The sequence below is a fragment of the Harpia harpyja genome, chromosome 16 (genome assembly GCF_026419915.1).
Source record: "Harpia harpyja isolate bHarHar1 chromosome 16, bHarHar1 primary haplotype, whole genome shotgun sequence".
NCBI classification, from domain to species: Eukaryota; Metazoa; Chordata; class Aves; order Accipitriformes; family Accipitridae; genus Harpia; species Harpia harpyja.
This window is the reverse complement of record NC_068955.1, coordinates 12,182,416-12,200,786: the sequence shown is the minus strand read 5'-3', so window position 1 is coordinate 12,200,786 and position 18,371 is coordinate 12,182,416. Positions and strand designations below refer to the sequence as shown.

General features: G+C 37.0%; 1 protein-coding gene across 8 annotated transcripts in view; it reads right to left on the bottom strand.

Moving 5' to 3' along the window:
• CPT1A (carnitine palmitoyltransferase 1A) overlaps positions 1-18,371 on the bottom strand; it is a 49,632-nt gene that overhangs the window by 15,713 nt on the left and 15,548 nt on the right. For 6 of the 8 annotated variants that reach the window (XM_052810744.1, XM_052810742.1, XM_052810741.1 and 3 more), the window contains 11 exons: positions 18,147-18,318; positions 14,756-14,857; positions 13,913-14,050; positions 12,984-13,061; positions 12,207-12,314; positions 11,092-11,179; positions 6,729-6,939; positions 4,640-4,828; positions 3,490-3,595; positions 1,536-1,652; positions 500-664 (listed from right to left, as the gene is read on the bottom strand). In XM_052810744.1, coding sequence (XP_052666704.1) covers positions 500-664; positions 1,536-1,652; positions 3,490-3,595; positions 4,640-4,828; positions 6,729-6,939; positions 11,092-11,179; positions 12,207-12,314; positions 12,984-13,061; positions 13,913-14,050; positions 14,756-14,857; positions 18,147-18,318 — 1,474 coding nt within the window. Of the gene's footprint in view, positions 1-499; positions 665-1,535; positions 1,653-3,489; positions 3,596-4,639; positions 4,829-6,728; positions 6,940-11,091; positions 11,180-12,206; positions 12,315-12,983; positions 13,062-13,912; positions 14,051-14,755; positions 14,858-17,203; positions 17,267-18,146; positions 18,319-18,371 lie in introns of those variants that run through there. The other 2 variants (XM_052810748.1, XM_052810747.1) reach the window with 2 other exon arrangements.

The window sequence follows — 18,371 nt, the reverse complement described above, 5'->3', positions numbered from 1 at the left end:
ACTAGAAAGCAAAACGAAAAACATGCATGTTGCTACACTGGTGTTTTCTGAAAGCACGTCATAAAAAAGGTGAAGAAGAAAACATAGGCAGGCATTTCTGTTAATTCTGTTAGGGAGTGTTCATGACTACTGAATTAAGGGTGACTCCAAACTAAAAGATAAGTTTAACATCGTTTAGATAACAACATCGTTTAGATTATAAACACAGCTACTAGAAGTTTCATATCCACTTCTTTCAAGTCCAAAATGCCTAGGGATAGACCAACTAAGCAGAAGAGAAAAATCTGCACGAGTGTCAATGTGCCAACCTTTGGACTATTAACTTCCAGCTAGTAATCTGTTTAGGGTTTGTACCAATGTCCACTGAATGTCTTTAATAACCTTACACAAGCAGTGCAAGATTACTCTAAAGTACTTTACACAGTCACATGTTTTAATCACAAACATGCTATACCCTATTTAATGAGATTCTGTGAGCCAGAAAGTCTGTTCTTCTTACCCGATAGTGAGCAAGCTGCAGGGCAAGTTGCACGAAGGCATCGGGGCTGGTTTTTGCTTTCTTTATTAGTCCCTTCCCAAAAGCATCAAAGAAAAATGAATTGAAGTCCACATCATCTGCCAGAGCTACGGCAGTGCTCAGAGACCTCTCAATCACTTCTTGACACTAAAGTAAATAAATAAATAAATAAATGCACATACATGCATATACATGCATTTGAGAGAACTGCTGAAAAAGTGTAAGTATTTTTAATTGATAAGTAAGAAATGCTGCTTTTAGGCATGCCAGGAACATCATTATCTAAATAATCTAACTTTAGAGAAAGGGGAGAAGCTATCTTTCTGGCAAAGTTAAAATTCAAACAGCTAATAAGTCAGTTTTAAGCCAATACACATCTGAAGTCCAAAAATTACACTTTAAAAAACATCAGCATTAAGACTGTTCAGATCACTAGAACATAAAAGAATGACCCACAGAGATAGAATGGCAATAGCTGTGTGGCTTCCAATCTACCATACGTGCTTAATTAAACATATCACCAGTCATTACCTTTTTATTCAAAATTAAAATCCAAACAGGTGGTTGCAGTTTGTCTTGAACTCAGGCAAAAAAAAAAAGAATCAAACCTTATTAGACATGTATACAGAATTTTGGACAGAAAAAAGATAGCTAATCTCAAGGAACCATTACACAAGCATTTGTTGTGACAATAGTAATGAAATCTCAGCAACTTAAACCTCATTTTAATACAGTTACTATTTAAAATAGGTGGCCACTTATTTTTGACATGTTGCCAACCAAGAAAGTTTCTAGTAAAAAGTTGGCATTTCCTGGCCAGAATTTTTAGAGAGATGTTAAAAACCTCTGATATCTTTTTAAGCAAACTGAGTAGTGTCCACACATGAAATACACATCTTACAGGACTCAAAAGGAATTTAAAGCTGACTTACAGGGTTTATCAGTAATTACTTAAATTATTTGATTACTCAGGAAAAGAGGAGCTTCTTCATCAAACCACTAGCTGTTCTGTACTTACTTGTTCTGGAATTTCCCACTGTAGTTTGGTAGGAATAGGAATATTTTGATTGGTATCTCCTTTGCAATGCCCATCTTCTGAATAGCCCAGTTCAAGATACTCAGTTGCCATTACATTCTGCAAAGAACGATACTTCTTCAGAATTGCAACATTAGGATTTCATTGTGAAATCAATATAACCCATTTTCAGCAGATGGTGAAATACAATATACAATACTGAAAACAGCTGCAAGTGAAGCTCTCTGTTTTACCTCTTATTTTAAGGCATTTTTACCTGTGTTCTGAGTGGGAAGAATACCAGATATGCATAAACACCTGTTCAGTTACACTGGTACATTGTGCTAGATGCTATTGAATCCATCAAAATGTTTCAGTTAAAAACCCACCTCAAACTTACTAGTAGTAAAAAAAAGTCAGTCTTAAAGTCTTGGATTTCACAACCTTTGTTAAATTTAGATTCTAGAGAATTTCTGCAAGTTTATTATCTGTCAAAACTTGTTCATCAAGAAACAGGTTTTTTCAGAGTAAGTGCATCTCCCTACAAGAATTTAATCATTTTTAAGATTTGCATCCCACTCAAAATTGCAGCTTATTTTATATATGCACTAGAGCTCTTGGGTAGGGAAGTAGAATGTTTCCAAGATGAACAATACAACCTGAACAACAGACAAAAAAGGGTCTGTTTTACAAGATTTCAAACAACATCCTCAATGTAAACAAACAAACAAACAAAAACCAACAAAAAACCCCCCAAACCAAACCAAAAACCACTAGACAATTATCAATAGATTTGAATCTGGTCAACATGGAAAGAAAAAGCTTGACAAAAATCTATTGCATGTTCTACACATATATTTTAAATATCTTCTTTTAATTTAATTTTCTCACTTAGTGGTCAGAACATGCCAACTACGAAATAAAGCTTAATCCATTCTACTCTAAAAATAGACAATCTATAAAAGAGCTAACAACAAATAACTTTTTAGGAAATTAAATCCTACTTAGTTTATTTTAGTCATCTTAATTCTTAGTAGAAAATGAACCAACTAATATTAAGTACAGAAATATGAGCTAAAGCATATAACATCATTCATTAAAAGAAAACAAAGTAACTCTTTTCCATTGAGCTAAACTGCACTGTCAAGTCTGTCTCAAATCAGTTTGGCCTTCTTTCTTCCCTGGTTAGGGAATACAATGAGGATTTTTTGTTCTTACACACATGGGAACACTCATATAATAAAATTAGGAAATTAATTGGGGCACCAGTCAGACCTGAGACCCATTTGCATACATAATGAAAATCAGAATTAACTAATGTTTATGAAATAGTTTTGACTGATTGAGTCATGTAACTGTTTATGGGTTTAAGCTTCAAAAAGAAAAAGAAAAAAAAATCAAATAGGAATTCAAGTAATAAACTAAGCTCATGATGAACAGACCTGACAAAAAGGGCATTTACTCCATTCATTGGAAATAAATACAAGACATAATTTAAACAGCATATCAATCTGCAGTTCATCAAACAGTGCTTTAGAGGAAAAGCTAAACTGTACCATTTCTTTAAATTTTGAAAGTAAGTCTGGGATTTTTATAGCACAAGAAAGAGTAGGTGCTTCAGGAGCATGTATATATGCAAAATACGCCATATCAAAAAGGCAACAATCTATTGATTTAAAATATTATAAACAAGTTAGATGGGGAGCTGTATCACTTTTCTGTGAAGACATCTATGCTCATTAAAATGCAATAAAGACCTTTAAGTTAAAGGACAGCAAGCTTTTCTTTTAAGCAAGGTTTTTTTCTTTTAAGTTCTACAGTTGCTGTAGACACAGGCCCATAATCACTCATCAACAACATGAATGCAAGGGATTAAAAGTAACTGCTGATCTTCAGGACTGTTGCACCAACCATATCACATTATCTGCTGCATTAACTTTTTGTACTAAACACCTACCTCCCACAGGTGTCCAACAATAGGAGCATCTGCCCAAGAGTGCTCTGCATTCAGACCCATTCTGCCATTTTTGAATACTATAAGAGTGAATGTTTTATCAAACCACCTACAAAAGAAATTAAGATTTCCTTATGGTTTTATACCTTTCAAAACCATTTTTATACTGTAACTTCATCTCTCAAAAATTCACATTCAAATGCAGTAGTTCTTGGCTTTTTTTTTTTTTTAAATAATAGTTTATTTAAATAAATAGACATAAATTTGAACCTCATGAAGTTTGACAAGGCCAAGTGCAAGGTCCTGCACCTGGATCACGGCAATACCCAGTATCAACAGACTGGGGGATGAATAGATTGAGCAGCCCTGCAGAGAAGGACTTGAGGTACTGGTGGATGAAAAGTTGGACATGAGCTGGCAATGTGCGCTTGCAGCCCAGAAAGCCAGTCATGTCCTGGGCTGCATAAAAAGTGTGGCCAGCAGGTCAAGGGAGGTGATTCTCTCCCTCTATTCCACTCTCATGAGACCCCACCTGGAGTGCTGCATCCAGCTCTGGGGTCCCCATAACAAGGAAGACATGGACCTTTTAGAGCGGGTCCAGAGGAGGGCCATGAAAACAATCAGAGGGCTGGAACACCTCTCCCATGAAGATAGGCTGAGAGTTGGCATTGTTCCATCCAGAGAAGAGAAGGCTCTGGGACACCTTCTTGTGGCTTTTCAATATGTAAAGAAGGCTTATAAGAAAAACTGACAAAGACTTTTTAGCACAGACCATAGTGACAGGACAAGGGGCAATGGTTATAAACTGAAAGAGGGTAGATTTAGATTCATCATAAAGGAGAAAATTTTTTTTTACGATGAGGGTGGTAAGACACTGGAACAGGTTTCCCAGAGAAGTTGTGGATGCCCCGTCATTGGAAGTGTTCAAAATAACATTGGGCAGGGCTTCGAGCAACCTGATCTAGTGAAAGATGTATCTGCCCATGGCAAGGGGGGTAGACTAGATGACCTTTGAAGGTTCCTTCCAGCCCAAACCATTCCATGATTCTATGAAACTTATCAGCTTATAAGTCACTAATTCATATGTATTAGCCACGTGAATTAGTGAAATTCTAAAAAAGAGAAGGCATTTCCCACAGAGTCAATACTGTACCTGTCATAACATCTGCCATGTATTAAGGATTTTGCATATGCATCCAGTGACCTCACTGGATCTTCTTTCCTGTACCCTTGTTCGATGTCATCCAGTGTCACAAAAAACGCTGCTTTTTCAACAGCATCTAAGGACTGTTTGTTCTTTCCACGGCTAAAATAAGCCTGTCGAGCTTTAGCCCATGGTACTCTGCAAAAAGAATTTGGTTTATAGCCAGATTACGTGAATTTGTCAATGTTTTATCACCCTTAAGATCACTATCAGACATTCCTCCCACTTCTATCAAATTTGAAGCAACTACTTGCATTGCATTTAAACTATATCAGCAGTGAAAAATTCTGAAAATACACGTATAATGTAATCCTAGGAACCAATTCAACATATCAATTGTATAAAGTTTAACAAAGCCAAGTGCCGGGTCCTGCACTTGGGTCACAACAACCCCATGCAGCGCTACAGGCTTGGGGAAGAGTGGCTGGAAAGCTGCCCGGCAGAGAAAGACCTGGGGGTGCTGGTTGACAGCCGGCTGAATATGAGCCAGCAGTGTGCCCAGGTGGCCAAGAAGGCCAATCGCATCCTAGCCTGTATCAGGAACAGTGTGGCCAGCAGGAACAGGGAGGTGGTTGTTCCCCTGTACTCGGCACTGGTGAGGCTGCACCTCGAGTACTGTGTTCAGTTTTGGGCCCCTCACTACAGGAAAGACATTGAGCTGCTTGAGCGTGTCCAGAGAAGGGCAACCAAGTTGGTGAGGGGCCTTGAGCACAAGTCTTATGAGGAGCGGCTGAGGGAGCTGGGGTTGTTCAGTCTAGAAAAGAGGAGGCTGAGGGGAGACCTTATCGCTCTCTACAACTACCTGAAAGGGGGTTGTAGTGAGGTGGGTGTTGGTCTCTTCTGTCAGGTGGCTGGAGATAGGACAAGAGGAAATGGCCTCAAGTTGAGGCAAGGGAGATTTAGGTTAGATATTAGGAAAAATTTTTTTACTGAGAGGGTTGTCAAACATTGGAATGGGCTGCCCAGGGAAGTGGTTGAGTCACCATCCCTGGAGGTATTCAAAAAGTGAGTGGACAGGGTACTCCAGGGCATGGTTTAGGGGGCACGGTTAATGGTTGGACTTGATGATCTTGAAGGTCTTTTCCAACCGAAATGATTCTATGATTCTATGTCATCACACGTGTGAAGCTTAATCCTCAGAAATTCAACAATTCTGTGGCATGCAATATGTATAGCATAGATCATCTACATTTATACCTGAACAAAAGAAAATATCTAATATATGGAAGAAAACAGTAGTAATAATGAAAACAATCAACAGATACTAATATCCATTGTTGTAACACCTAAATCTAAGAGTCTGGACAATTGTCAATAAAAAGTTCCATGGTAAGTACCTGAAACAGATCTGAAGTTAAAGTCCTGAACAGTGTAATTTCTGTATGCTTGCGTGTTTATTTATAAATTTATGTGGTTTTCCCAATGAAAAATTATTTCAGTTTGTTTTAAAGCAGAAAGTGAGAAAAAGGAAAGACTCCTAGTAAGAAAGTATATTAAAATCCACAGCTCTTTCTCTCCCTTGTCCAGAAACAACTAGACAGATTGAACTAAGTTTGTCACAATTTAATTGAATTCAGTGATCTTGCATTTAGAACCAACTGAGTACATACTGCTTTATTTTGTAGGTGCAAGTCATGAATATGGAGTAAGTTACTGAATTCACAATCTTAATTTTTAAGATATTCTTTAAAATGTCGGTGAGCCCCACAGTAAATATAAAACTCAAGTAGTTCAATATGTGTAATTAAATCTGTAAAGCTTCCTACTCCCACTCTTATGATAACTATGATTAAACCAAACTTCTCCAGCTAACTATAGCTAATCTGTATACAGGGTTGCCACTGCAAAATTACTTTTAACTCCATGTAGCTATAAATGACTGAAGAGCTGTTACATGTTAGCAATATACAAAATCAGTGACTGAAGTATAATAACTGACTGCAGACTATTTTAAAATTCCAAAGCCAATATTCTATTAGTATGTTATGCAATAATTTCTAAATACTAAAATGAATTTAAAAAATAATAACCACCATACCTATCTCCTGCAGTAAGAGCTGCTAGTTTCTCTTCGCCAGCCTGAGGCTCTGAATCATCATCAAGAATTCTTTGCATCTGCTGTTCAATTTCTCGGGGTTTCAATAGTCTACCATCATGGTACAGCCACACTTTGAAGTAACGTCCCTTATGATACACAACAATGTGTTTGCTGTCTTTCACGTGCTGGAGAGTATCTAGAATTGCAATCACTTACGTGAAAACAAAGCTGAAGTCTCAAAACACTAATGCGCTAAATAATGTCAAATACCTACTGCATGCACTACCGGTTAGCCACAGTTTATTTAGTTTAACAAAGTAATAAATAGTGTGGAATAAACCACTCCCCATGTTATTTCAGCACAAAGATTCCTGCATGAAACAGTCAAATACCCATATATAGCATCTCCAGTTTCCACAGTGAAAGCCAATATTAAGCAACTAAATCTGTATTTGTGTATCTGAAAAGTGAGCACTAGTAGTGTAGTCTGATTAAGCAGTCAGCAAAAGAACATGCTAGGTGAGTCTGAGCAAAGGTACTTTTAAATCATCTGCATTCAAGTGCTAGACAACTCACAGTACAATCTGTGGGGAGTCTTAAGAGAGCCAAAATTTAGTACCATAAGCTTTTGTTCACATTTATCTTGGCAGATGCAGAGTGAATACTCCATCTATGGCCAGAAAGTGTAGTGTTATGGAAGTCAGTGAGGCAGAAACCTAGGCCACAATTTTTTCCTCACTTTATTATTTATATGGCTTACTTGGGATAAGCCTGAACTTAGTCATGAAGGCATTGTATCAAATCACAGATGAAGGTTTCTACAGCAGTCGGGAAAAGCCCTCAATTGATGAAAACTGTTATTTGAATTCCTTCACTACCCCAAAGAACTGTTATATTTCTGTGAATCTGAAAAGACCTATTATTGAGATGGTGAAGAAAGGTGATGTCAAAAATGAGGGCTAAGCCTAAAAGCCATGATTCTAAGAAACATTGTACCAGGAAAGAGTTCTATACTTTGGGTGCTCTCAGCTATCCATAAAGTTTTGGTAGGTATGCTCCATCTACCAATCAGAAGTTTTATGCTAATCATGCCTTTGGCTATCCAATTTGCATTTCTGCCAAAGATAGGATGCCTGTGATAAAAGTGCTAGGATTGGCAGATGCATCCATCCAGCTGTCAAGTACATTAATACAAGGATTGTGAATTGAGGAGAAACGCCACAGAGGGGGAAAAGAAGAGGCAAAGCAATCAGCTAGTGAGGTAACTTTTTCTATAATCCCAGCCTGAGACAGGACACCTCGACTATCTGTCTTATGTACACGAGGTGCCCATACAAAGACAACCTCGAGTACAAAAAGCAAAAGTGAGATCATTAGCCACCAGTACAGTCAACAACTGACTTCAGAAGAGCTGTTGAGCCCTGGCAATTACCTTTCAGACACCTTACTTATGGGCCTAAATACAGATCTATGCACCTGGAATACAGATTTGTTGTAATACAAAAAAAATCCCTTCCTTTTTCTTGCCAGTCCAAGTAGTCATTTATGTACATCTGAAGATACATGTAACATGCTGCATGGGTTTCCTATTAAAAAAAAAAATGGGAATGGAAAGACATAAGGCCCTGCTTAAAAGAAGGGGTTCACTCCATAGTGTGTTTTGTTAAAACACATGAAAATTAAACAATTGCTCAAGTGACAGGATACAATGTTAAGATTTTACCACCAATTAACATGAAGACATGCCACAGAATTTTTTTCTTTTTTAAATATGCTGCTCCTTTAAGAACTGTAACATACATAAAATACTTAAAATATAATTGAAATCAGGGGGCAAGAAATCAAGCTACTCATGAGAATCTGGAAAAATTGTCTTTATAACTCACTTATCCACATACAGAATGACAAAAGTTGTTTTTCTTTTAGGAAAATAAAAACAATGAAAAACTGAAAAAGTAGAAGAGGAAACGTGAAGTGCTTAGGAGGAAAATAAGGTAATTTTATGATGCTGACTGTACTTTAACTTGAAAGACTTTAAGCAGGAGAAACTGAGGAGAACCATTAAGATATACAGGACGTATTTCAAACAGGTGTTACAGTTAGAATGGGTCACTTTTACACTTCTGTGCAAAACTCATTTCAGATTAAGAGAACACCAAATCCAAAGCTAAATGCAAACAGTTCATACCTTTTATTTTATTGAGGACAGGGAAGGGGCAAGGGTAGCCCTTTCAGTACTTGAAGTATTCTAAATAACAATGGCTAATACACTAGTTGTCCAACAGAGCTTTTAAAACTTGCTAGTTTAATTAAGCTACTAGTTCACGATCAGGGAGTAATCACATCAGGGATATGTTTTTCTCCATTTTGCACATAAAGGAAGCTGAGGCATAGCTGGGAAATAATCCTCAATAATCTACCAAAGGCCAGCAGCAGAACAGAGTAAAATCCTTACCTGACACATGTACCTACTGCTTTATCCACTAGCCAATGCCACTTCTCCCCCCTTATCCAACTTCATACAGTGCAGCAAACGTCAGACCTCCAGCAGGAAAGAGTGGGCACATCCCTGTGTCTCTTTAGAAACTCTTTTATGTTTTTTATTTTGTAGCTGAGTGGGACTAACATGCTCAAAGGCAGCTTGAAACGTAAGAGTGAGTTACAGATCCCAAAGAAAGTTAAAAAAATAGATCCTATCTTCAAGTGACAGCCCATACGTACATTCCCAACAGAGGTGACTAACCAATAACAGCTTGCATGCCAAGCTCCTAGTGATTGTCCTCTGCACTAATCATGACTGTCAGGATAAATCTGCCAAATGCTGCATTTCCTTCTGATGCTGCCACAACGATGCAGTGTTGGATAAGCATGTGAACTCAGTTCTGAGAAGCTCTTCAGCATATAACCATATCAGAGAAATGTAGATATAGCTCAAGCTTTTGTAGAAAGCACAACAACAACAGAAGTCTCCACTCAAATCTGCTGTGAAATTATTAGTTTGTTTCTCAAAGAATGAGAAAATTAATAACAATGTTTTCTTCCACCTGTTGACTATAATGTCAGTATTTCTAGATGCAACCTGCCTCCTTTTACAGTGACGAAACTCAGGGGGAAAAAAAAAAAAAGCCACTTTAATATTAAGATCATAAAAACCAGCTTTAGCCTGGAAAATTTAGGATAAGCTGATGGAGATCTTTGGAGGCTACCTTGGGGAAAAACCCATGATGAACCTTTAGGGATATGTTACCTTTAGAAAAATAAAACCATATGGAGAAGAATCAGCCTCAAGATCTTGGATGATGTATTGACCATCAAAAAAATATGATATTTTTATGTTGAGATACAACAACAAACAACTTATTGAAGGTTTGCCATTGACTAATGTGACATGCTTTTATGTTTATAGGCAGTGTTAATGGATGCATGAATATGTACACTGACCGTGAGAAACTGTATATGAACTGTCACTTACGGATACAATTTTTTTTTTTTTTTTTTTTTTTTTTTTGAGTGAGCTAACATGATTGCTTGTGACCATGTAAACATATCCTTAGTCTCCCACAATAAGCAGAAGTTGCAGGAACACACTCAGGTGAAAATGACCCTGCTGTAAGTCAACAGGTATGCTCCTCAACATTAAAATGTGAGGACTTAGTTACTCATAGCTTAGGATAACCAGACCATTGCTGGGAGTTTGGGCAGGGCAGGAACTAACAAAACCCAGAGTATACAGTTTCTTAATATGTTACAGAGAAAGTTTTGGACACAGTCCTTATTACAGGTGATTTCACTTAGCTGATGTCTTACAGTGCATACAAAAGGTCAAGGTAACAGTGGCACTGAAAACCTTGACAGGACTAAGACTGTACCTGCCTCTAAATCAGGTAAACAATTAGCGTTGAACATGTGTTCATATTGAGAAGAATACATTGGGACGTTGTGAATCATAAGCTGAAAGGAAAAAGGGAAAGTCAAGCAAGCAAAAGAGTTTAAAGTGGTTCAGATAAGAGAACACAACTTCTACAAAGATAAAAACATGGACATCAAAGGATACTGAAAGAGCAGAAAAGTAAAGGTTATTTATAAATTAAAAACACAGGGCAGACAACAGTTTCTTGAAGTTAGTTTTAAATTTAAGTAAAGGAAGAGACAAAAAACACTGCAGAAGTTTCAAAATCACCCTTAAAAGGAGAAACATCTATGCACTCTATAGCAATTCATTACTTCCTGGATACTGGAACACAGTATTGATGTGTCCTTGTGTCTGTCAGATCCTTACCTGGAAAAACAGGAGTTTAGCAGAAAATACCCCAAAACCTGAATTCCATTTAGATGTTTATTCTCCTTGGCTGGCCCTGCTTACCTGATTCCTCTCCTGGGATACGTGAGGTATTAAACATCCGTTCCCACTGAGCTGAGCAGAGTGGAACAGTAGATCCCATCAGAAGAATCTGTGCCACAAATGTACATTAAAATGTATTTTTGCATACACAATTAGCAAATTAAAAAGGAAAGAAAAAACAGGATCTGGTTAAAGACAGGCAGTAGAACACTAAGATTTATAATACATCAACTCAGTGACCCCCCCCATTCATTGTCTTTCCTTGAACTACATGTGGAAGACTCCACTGACATTCCAGTAGCTGTATTTTTTTCACTCCTACCAAAAGCTCACCCTTCGGGAGGGATGACTGAAGCTAGCTAGCATCTGAAGTCCAAAAAGCTCTCAATGGCTGGTCCGGATGCAGAACTTATGCATGCAGCATGCATTACCCCTTAATTTCTTCTTTTAAAGCTACTTCTGGCTGTGTAGGAACAAAACTTCACATTTCTCAGATTTGTGGTTACATACAACTAATCACATCGCTGCCATGACCTTCAGCAAAACTGCTTAATTGTTTCCACAAGATTTGTTCGCTACAACACACAGCCGCTGGACAGAACAGAAATTCAGAATGGGATTCACCCTTGCCTATCTTTGCTACCTAGAAATTAATGCAACACAGGATTTTATTATCATCTGTACTTAGGCTGCCACTGGCCCGCTCTTGACCTCAAGGTCCAGTCCTTTGTCCCAACCACCCCTTGTGCTCACACTACATGATACCACAGACTTTTCAGACTTCAGTGGCTCAAAAGTACCATTACATGCCTAGCACATATGAATAACATCTGTTATATGGAATACTTAACATATGCAAGTACAAACCTCTATTTGTCTTTTGGACAAACACATATGTTAATTTCAAATACTGCTATTAGTTGGCATGACAGAATCCTGCATTTTTCATAGTTGGTAATTTCTGCCCATGTGCAATTCAGGTGATAGCCAAGATGTTTGGAACCAAAAGTTTAGTTACATCTTACATGTAGTTCTGACAATAAGACATTCTTCTCCTCTCCCATTCTGAAAACTGATCAACTTCTTACCGACTGTGCTGAAAAAAGATCAAAAGCCATTTAAACCGATATACATACTGGCTTGATTTCTTGTCTGTCCAGTTTTTTCCTATAGAGCAGGATGGCATGGATAACATTACCAGCTCTAGCTGCCTGCAGGGTTGTGGGAGATAAATAAAGGAAGTCCTGTAAAGTACATGAGAATCATAAGTTAATGATTACCAGACTACATTTAAAAAAAAATACTGATAGTACTTCTCATCCACATTCTTAAAGCTTCTTCTGGTCAATATAGAAAAGGCTTTAAAACATAGTAAGTGCACCAGTGCAGTGAGTTGATGACTTGAAACTTAAATTTCTTTAAGTCACAATGTCCTTAAACATCATCAGTCCTAAAACATACATGTTAGCTGTTAATCATCCTAGTAGAAAAGACAGTGCTACTTAAAACTTGCATCCAAGGCTACCATATTTCCTCTTTTTGCTTTTAATTTTAGGGTCTTTTACAATTTTACTTTGCATACAGACATTTGCGAACATGAGCACACACCTTGTTGAACTGCGTTACCCATGAAGTTTTACATGGAGCTTTTGAAAGATTACTTGTTGCAGTAAGCACAAAACTGTATAAAACATTACTACATAAGTTTGCCTAAGTGGCAGATGTGCTAAGTTTATTATTAAGATAGCACTGAACTTGAAGACATTGGCTACAGGTTATACTAGAAGAAAGAAAAACAAAGGTCACATACTCAGTGGCAATGGATTTCTAAACAGAAAGATATCATGAAATAAGATACCTGGCAGAAATTTTACAGTGCTGCTTTGACACATGTGTTTATAGTATTTACCTACCATTGCAAAATAGTTACTATTAACCATAATCGGTCCACGTCCTCTAAGGTAGATATATTCTTCCCACCAATCACTAACCTGTAGCAGGAAGAAAAACAAAAGCAGTAAAATCTCATAATTTCCACAGTTTGTCTTCTATGTTAAGGATTCCACAACACAACATTCCATAGAGAAGCAGGAAGGAAACTGCTAGCTTGCCTCCCTACTTAAAGACAAACAAAAAATACCTAATTTGCATTAAACTTTAGGGAAAACAGAAAAAAAGGGGCAAGAGAATGAAATTAAATTCAACTGTAGCTCTCTGATAAGCTTCTGAAGAAGTCATGATCTTCAGATAATATTTAAGATGAATCAGATCTCCTGAACGTTTTGTAGCCTTTGCCAGGACAGCTTAGGCTACCGGGTACAGCTAGGTGTTAGATAATGTATCAGGAAGGAATTATATTACAGTTCTCACTATGATGTTGGGGTTTGGGTTTTCCTTTTGATAAAAACCCCCAAACTTATTGTTACAATTCTTTATTTCTCTTCCATGTGCTTTAGCTGCTCTCTATAAAAAAATTGCCCTAAATCACTCTTCTAAACTACCTGGGTAGCCAGGCCCATTGTTCAGTTATCAGGTTTAAGAAGTAGATAAACAGACCTCAAAAGCAATCACAACAGCAAAAGCTAAATCAGCTGCTCCAGAATAACAAACACAAAATGAGGATTCATTCTTTCAAGTTCCATTCACCACACTGTTTACCAAATCACACAAATTATTTCCGTGCAAATCAGGTGGTCTCCGATGCACTTTACAAAAATATTAGGCAGTTTCAATTGCCGCCTTTTACATTTAAGAAAGAATAAAAGTTAAGCCAAAAAAAGGCAACAGGGAACAAATTATATTATGTCATTTGAATAATTGAGCCTCCTATTTATCTACTCACATAGTTTGTGGCCCACCAGGATTTTAGTTTCAAATACCATTGAAGCCTTGGTCCCAAATTAAATGCAAAATCTTTGGCAAGACCCTCCATTCTTCTGAACTCTTCATCATCCATAAGTGGCCGAACTGATTCCAGATACTAGAATACAGGAAAAGAATCAGCATCAGTATTGTAACTAATACGTAGCTTCTTGCCATTCCCACACAAAGCATTTGAACAGTAGACAAAGATTATCCAAACTCAATTCATAAGGTTGCAAATACTATGTTGTTAAAATAAGAGTATATACTCTTCTAAACACCTGCCTGCAAACTACAAAAATGAGATCTTTTTCCAGACATTTGTCAGCAAATCACAAGTGGAAGAGGTTACTTTTCTAAAGACACATTTTTCACTCAAAAGGGGAAGACTTACTGTTTCTTCAGTATCAGGCAGAGAGATTTTTTCATCTCTAAAAACCAAGCTTTCAGTTTCTGTGACATACTGTCCTACTTACACACTTTGCTATAAGGCTTTGTGTCATAAAACACACATTTATATGTTCAAGTTGTGAAAGATAAAAAACCCAGTATGTTTCAAAAGCCCTGGAAATCACACTTTGTTGCATAGTCTTACATCAATAGACATCATATCATCCAATATGAATTATGCCAGCTTCAAATTGTCACCAGTTTCAGTGGTTTGCCATTGCCTTTATTTTAATTTCTATGCAGAGGTTTTAATCCATTACGCCATATTAATACCACCATGCAATACTTTTATAGGACATGGCAAAAAACCCACAAGGGCACCTAAATATGGATTCAGTGTTACTGAAGAAAATGAATTAATGAATGTACACACCCTATTCACTGTGTCTTTAACAGCTGGAACTGGCAAACGTGGTAAAGATGTCTGGAAACTGTATAACATGGGTTTACGTCCTGAGAAGAGTTTTACAAGTGCCTGAAGAAAAACAAAAACAAAATACACACCTCAAATTATTAGGTTCAACAAAAGAAAAATGGCAGAGTAATAAAGTGTAATGTAACTCATAGCTCTTTTTACTGGTAAATTATACTGTACTAAATTTAGCAAAATATCATATTTACCACTGTTCCACAAATCGAAAAGGCACTGACATAAACTAATTTCCTAAAGGTTAAACAACATGTCAGTGGAAGAGAAAGACGTTCATAGTCATTCCTGACTTCCCAGACAATCTTCCAGTCATTAGGCAATATTGTAGTTTATGAAAGGTACTCCTTGATCTCAACAGAAAATAAAGACAAAGTTACTTAGCATTTCTTTTCTTCAAAAGTTTACCTCTGTAAAGATTAAAAAAGCAAGTCTACCAGTTGACCTCTTACTATATAGTAGATACTACAAAAATATTTATATTGTGCTTCAAAACAGGAATCACTATCAAGTCCATCACTCTGCTAAGGATCCTAGATAACTATAGCCACCTTTAAAAATAATAATTATGCTTTGGAATCATGGTTTAATATGTTCCAAAGTTATAGCTCAACATCAATAATAGTATTAATGTTACAGGTAGTTTCTTCAAGCATGAGTCTGTCTTAGTCTACTGCGCGATTTGAACACATCAAATTGTGCAAGCATGCCAGCGTTATACTCAGTGCTTGTGTTACAAAAAACCAACAACAAAACAAAAGAGCCAGAGATGACAATTCCGATCTTAGCTTCAGATATCACAGCATCTCCCATTTTCTGTGGGAGACTGAAGACAGAAGCAGCATTTCTGTCTACGACTACTTCTCAGCTGTGACATGCACTAGGCTGAAAATCTAGACCATGCAACTTCTAGGCTACACATGAAAGAATTTTGACATTATCACCCTATTTCAGCATGAAAGTAAGGTCAAGTATTACACCGACAATCCAGTGGAACCTTTATTGTCAAAGTCCAATCTTGGTCCAATGTACTATACCATATATTGCATATAGGCCAATAGACTAAAGACAGAAGAAAACAGATGTCATTTCCCTACTAAATTCCCAGAACTTCTCCCTTCTATTCCTCCCCCAACTGACAAAACTATTTGTTAAAATGTAGAGTTTTTCCACCCTCTCAATTTCCTTGGTCAGCACATCTAGAGGAGGTTGTTTTAGGCAGCACAAAACTATTAAGAATTGCAGAGAACCAGCAACAAAGACCTCCCTGCAAATGGATCTGTATCAGAGAGCTGTCAGAAGTACATGGATGCACCACAGTGATCAGCCCAATGAAATCTAGTTGTGCTTCAGGACAAGATAAATTTGAAGCCTAATGAGAAAAAAAAGCTCAGCTTGTCATAAGAAAATCTGATTCCATACTTGGAAACAATTTTATTCCAGAACTCTTTAGCCAGGAAAGGTTGAAATTATCTTCAGACAGAGAGTACCTGCTCAACTGACAAAAACAGCAAACACATTTGACAGTATTTATCTCTTAAGTAAACTTGTAGTAGAGAATTTATAACAGTTTGAGACCATTAAATGTCTGACAGACATACTTAATTATATCTGATTTCATATGTAGACACAGCAAATAATTTCATTCTAGCATATGTTGCATCTGTTCACAGATTATTATTATTTTTTAACTTATTTTTTAAACCTGCAACTACTACTTGGATTTTTCCCCTAATCTTGGTACAGCAAATTTGACTTTAGAAGATGAAGTATGTTCACTAAAAGTGCCACCTGCCAACCAGCCTGAAAATCACTGTACCATGACTGAAATGAGAGCTCGGGTTTTTGATAGGCATGACTATTTGAACAGAAGATAGTATATTCACGATAGCATTTTTCATGCTGCTAATCAGCATGAAAAACAGCTAAGGGGGAGAAAAAACACCAAAACAACCCCAACAGGAAAACCCCTCCAGAAAATTACACAATATTAAAAGAGTAAAAAAAATCTAGAAAGCTAAGGTAGTCAGTACTGTTTTACTAGGGAAACCAGTCTTCTCTTTTGTTGGGACTAGCTAAAGAAGGAATAAGATATTAAAATAGAGCTTCATATTAAGTATAGATGAGACTGTTGGGCATACACCTCTATAGTCAGAATGTATTTTAAAACATATAATACACAACAAAATATAATACACAACAAAATACATATGCAACATATATAATAGACAAAATTTTATAAATACAATACACAACAAAGCATGGTAAGTAGCATTACAGTTCATACTGTTTATGGTTGATGAGGCAATATTAACAGTCTTAAAATATCTATTTGGTAGGACATGCTGAAAACCCAGACAGCTACAGCTTCAAGCAATTGACAGAAAACCTTACCATTCAGAGCCTGTACTGTACAAATTCAAGTCATGAGGCTCCTGATACCGCTTCCAGGAGAAACTATCAATTAGAAATTTCATTTGTAACAGATGAACATTAAATTCTACTTTAGTGTACCATTCTGGATACCTGTTCTTGAACATATTTCATAATAAATCATGACATGTTGTTAGTCTATCACACATCAGTTAATTTTTGAGGCTGCAGAGACTAATTTTATCATAGTAGGGCATTTAAGTTATTTATACAATACTGGCAAAAGTGAGTTGAAACAACCCAGTCCAAGTAACAAACCCCCACTTCATCTCTTAGAGCATCTATATGTAGATTTACTCACTTTATACCTACCACATCCTTTAAGGATCCTTTTCCAAAGCACCACAATGATCAACAGGAGCCAGATCACTCTCATCTTACCCTTATGTAAAAACTGCATAACAAGCTACCTACCTTATGCTTTTTCTCCAACTCATTTTGGAGGCATACCAATAAATCAAATGGAAAGGACATTCGATATTATTTTCTTCAAGCTTAAGGTTAATTTTAGAATGGATGACTAGAAGTCTTAACATTCCAGCAAAAGACTTAGGGTAGCACTTTCTGGGGAGTACAAGATTCTTTGGTGTTGCAGCCCAAGTTCTTTAAGCTGTACTTGCACATCAAGAAAAAGTAGGTATTTGAGTTACACAGTGCCAAGGCACTGGCAAATTTAGAAGTTATTCTTGAAGCGTTTACTCTTCCTTCTACAAGGCCATCCTGAATAGTTTAATTATAGCATCAGAAGGATGACAGTAATTAGTAGAAATATCTACTTAACAGCCTCCTGTCCCACGACACAGAAAAGACGAGCAAGGAAAAACCTGCAAAATTTTCTCTTTTAGGGCTTTGAATACAGATCAGGTAGAAGATAAGATGAAACAGGAAGACAATATATCCTTACCATCCAAAACTTGGTGCCTGCAGAAAGTTTGCCGTGTTCAGCGAACATCCAGCCATGATAGGAAAGCAGCATTTTTAGAGAGTAGCGCATTGTGACGATAAGGGCAACCCAAAGCCCTGTGCCAAAAAGTATTCCACTCACAATGTTCTGTGTTTGGTTTGACATATAGCCACTATTTAAAACAAAAGCCAGCACGTGTGAGTTAACGTCAGTTTAAGTTCTAAA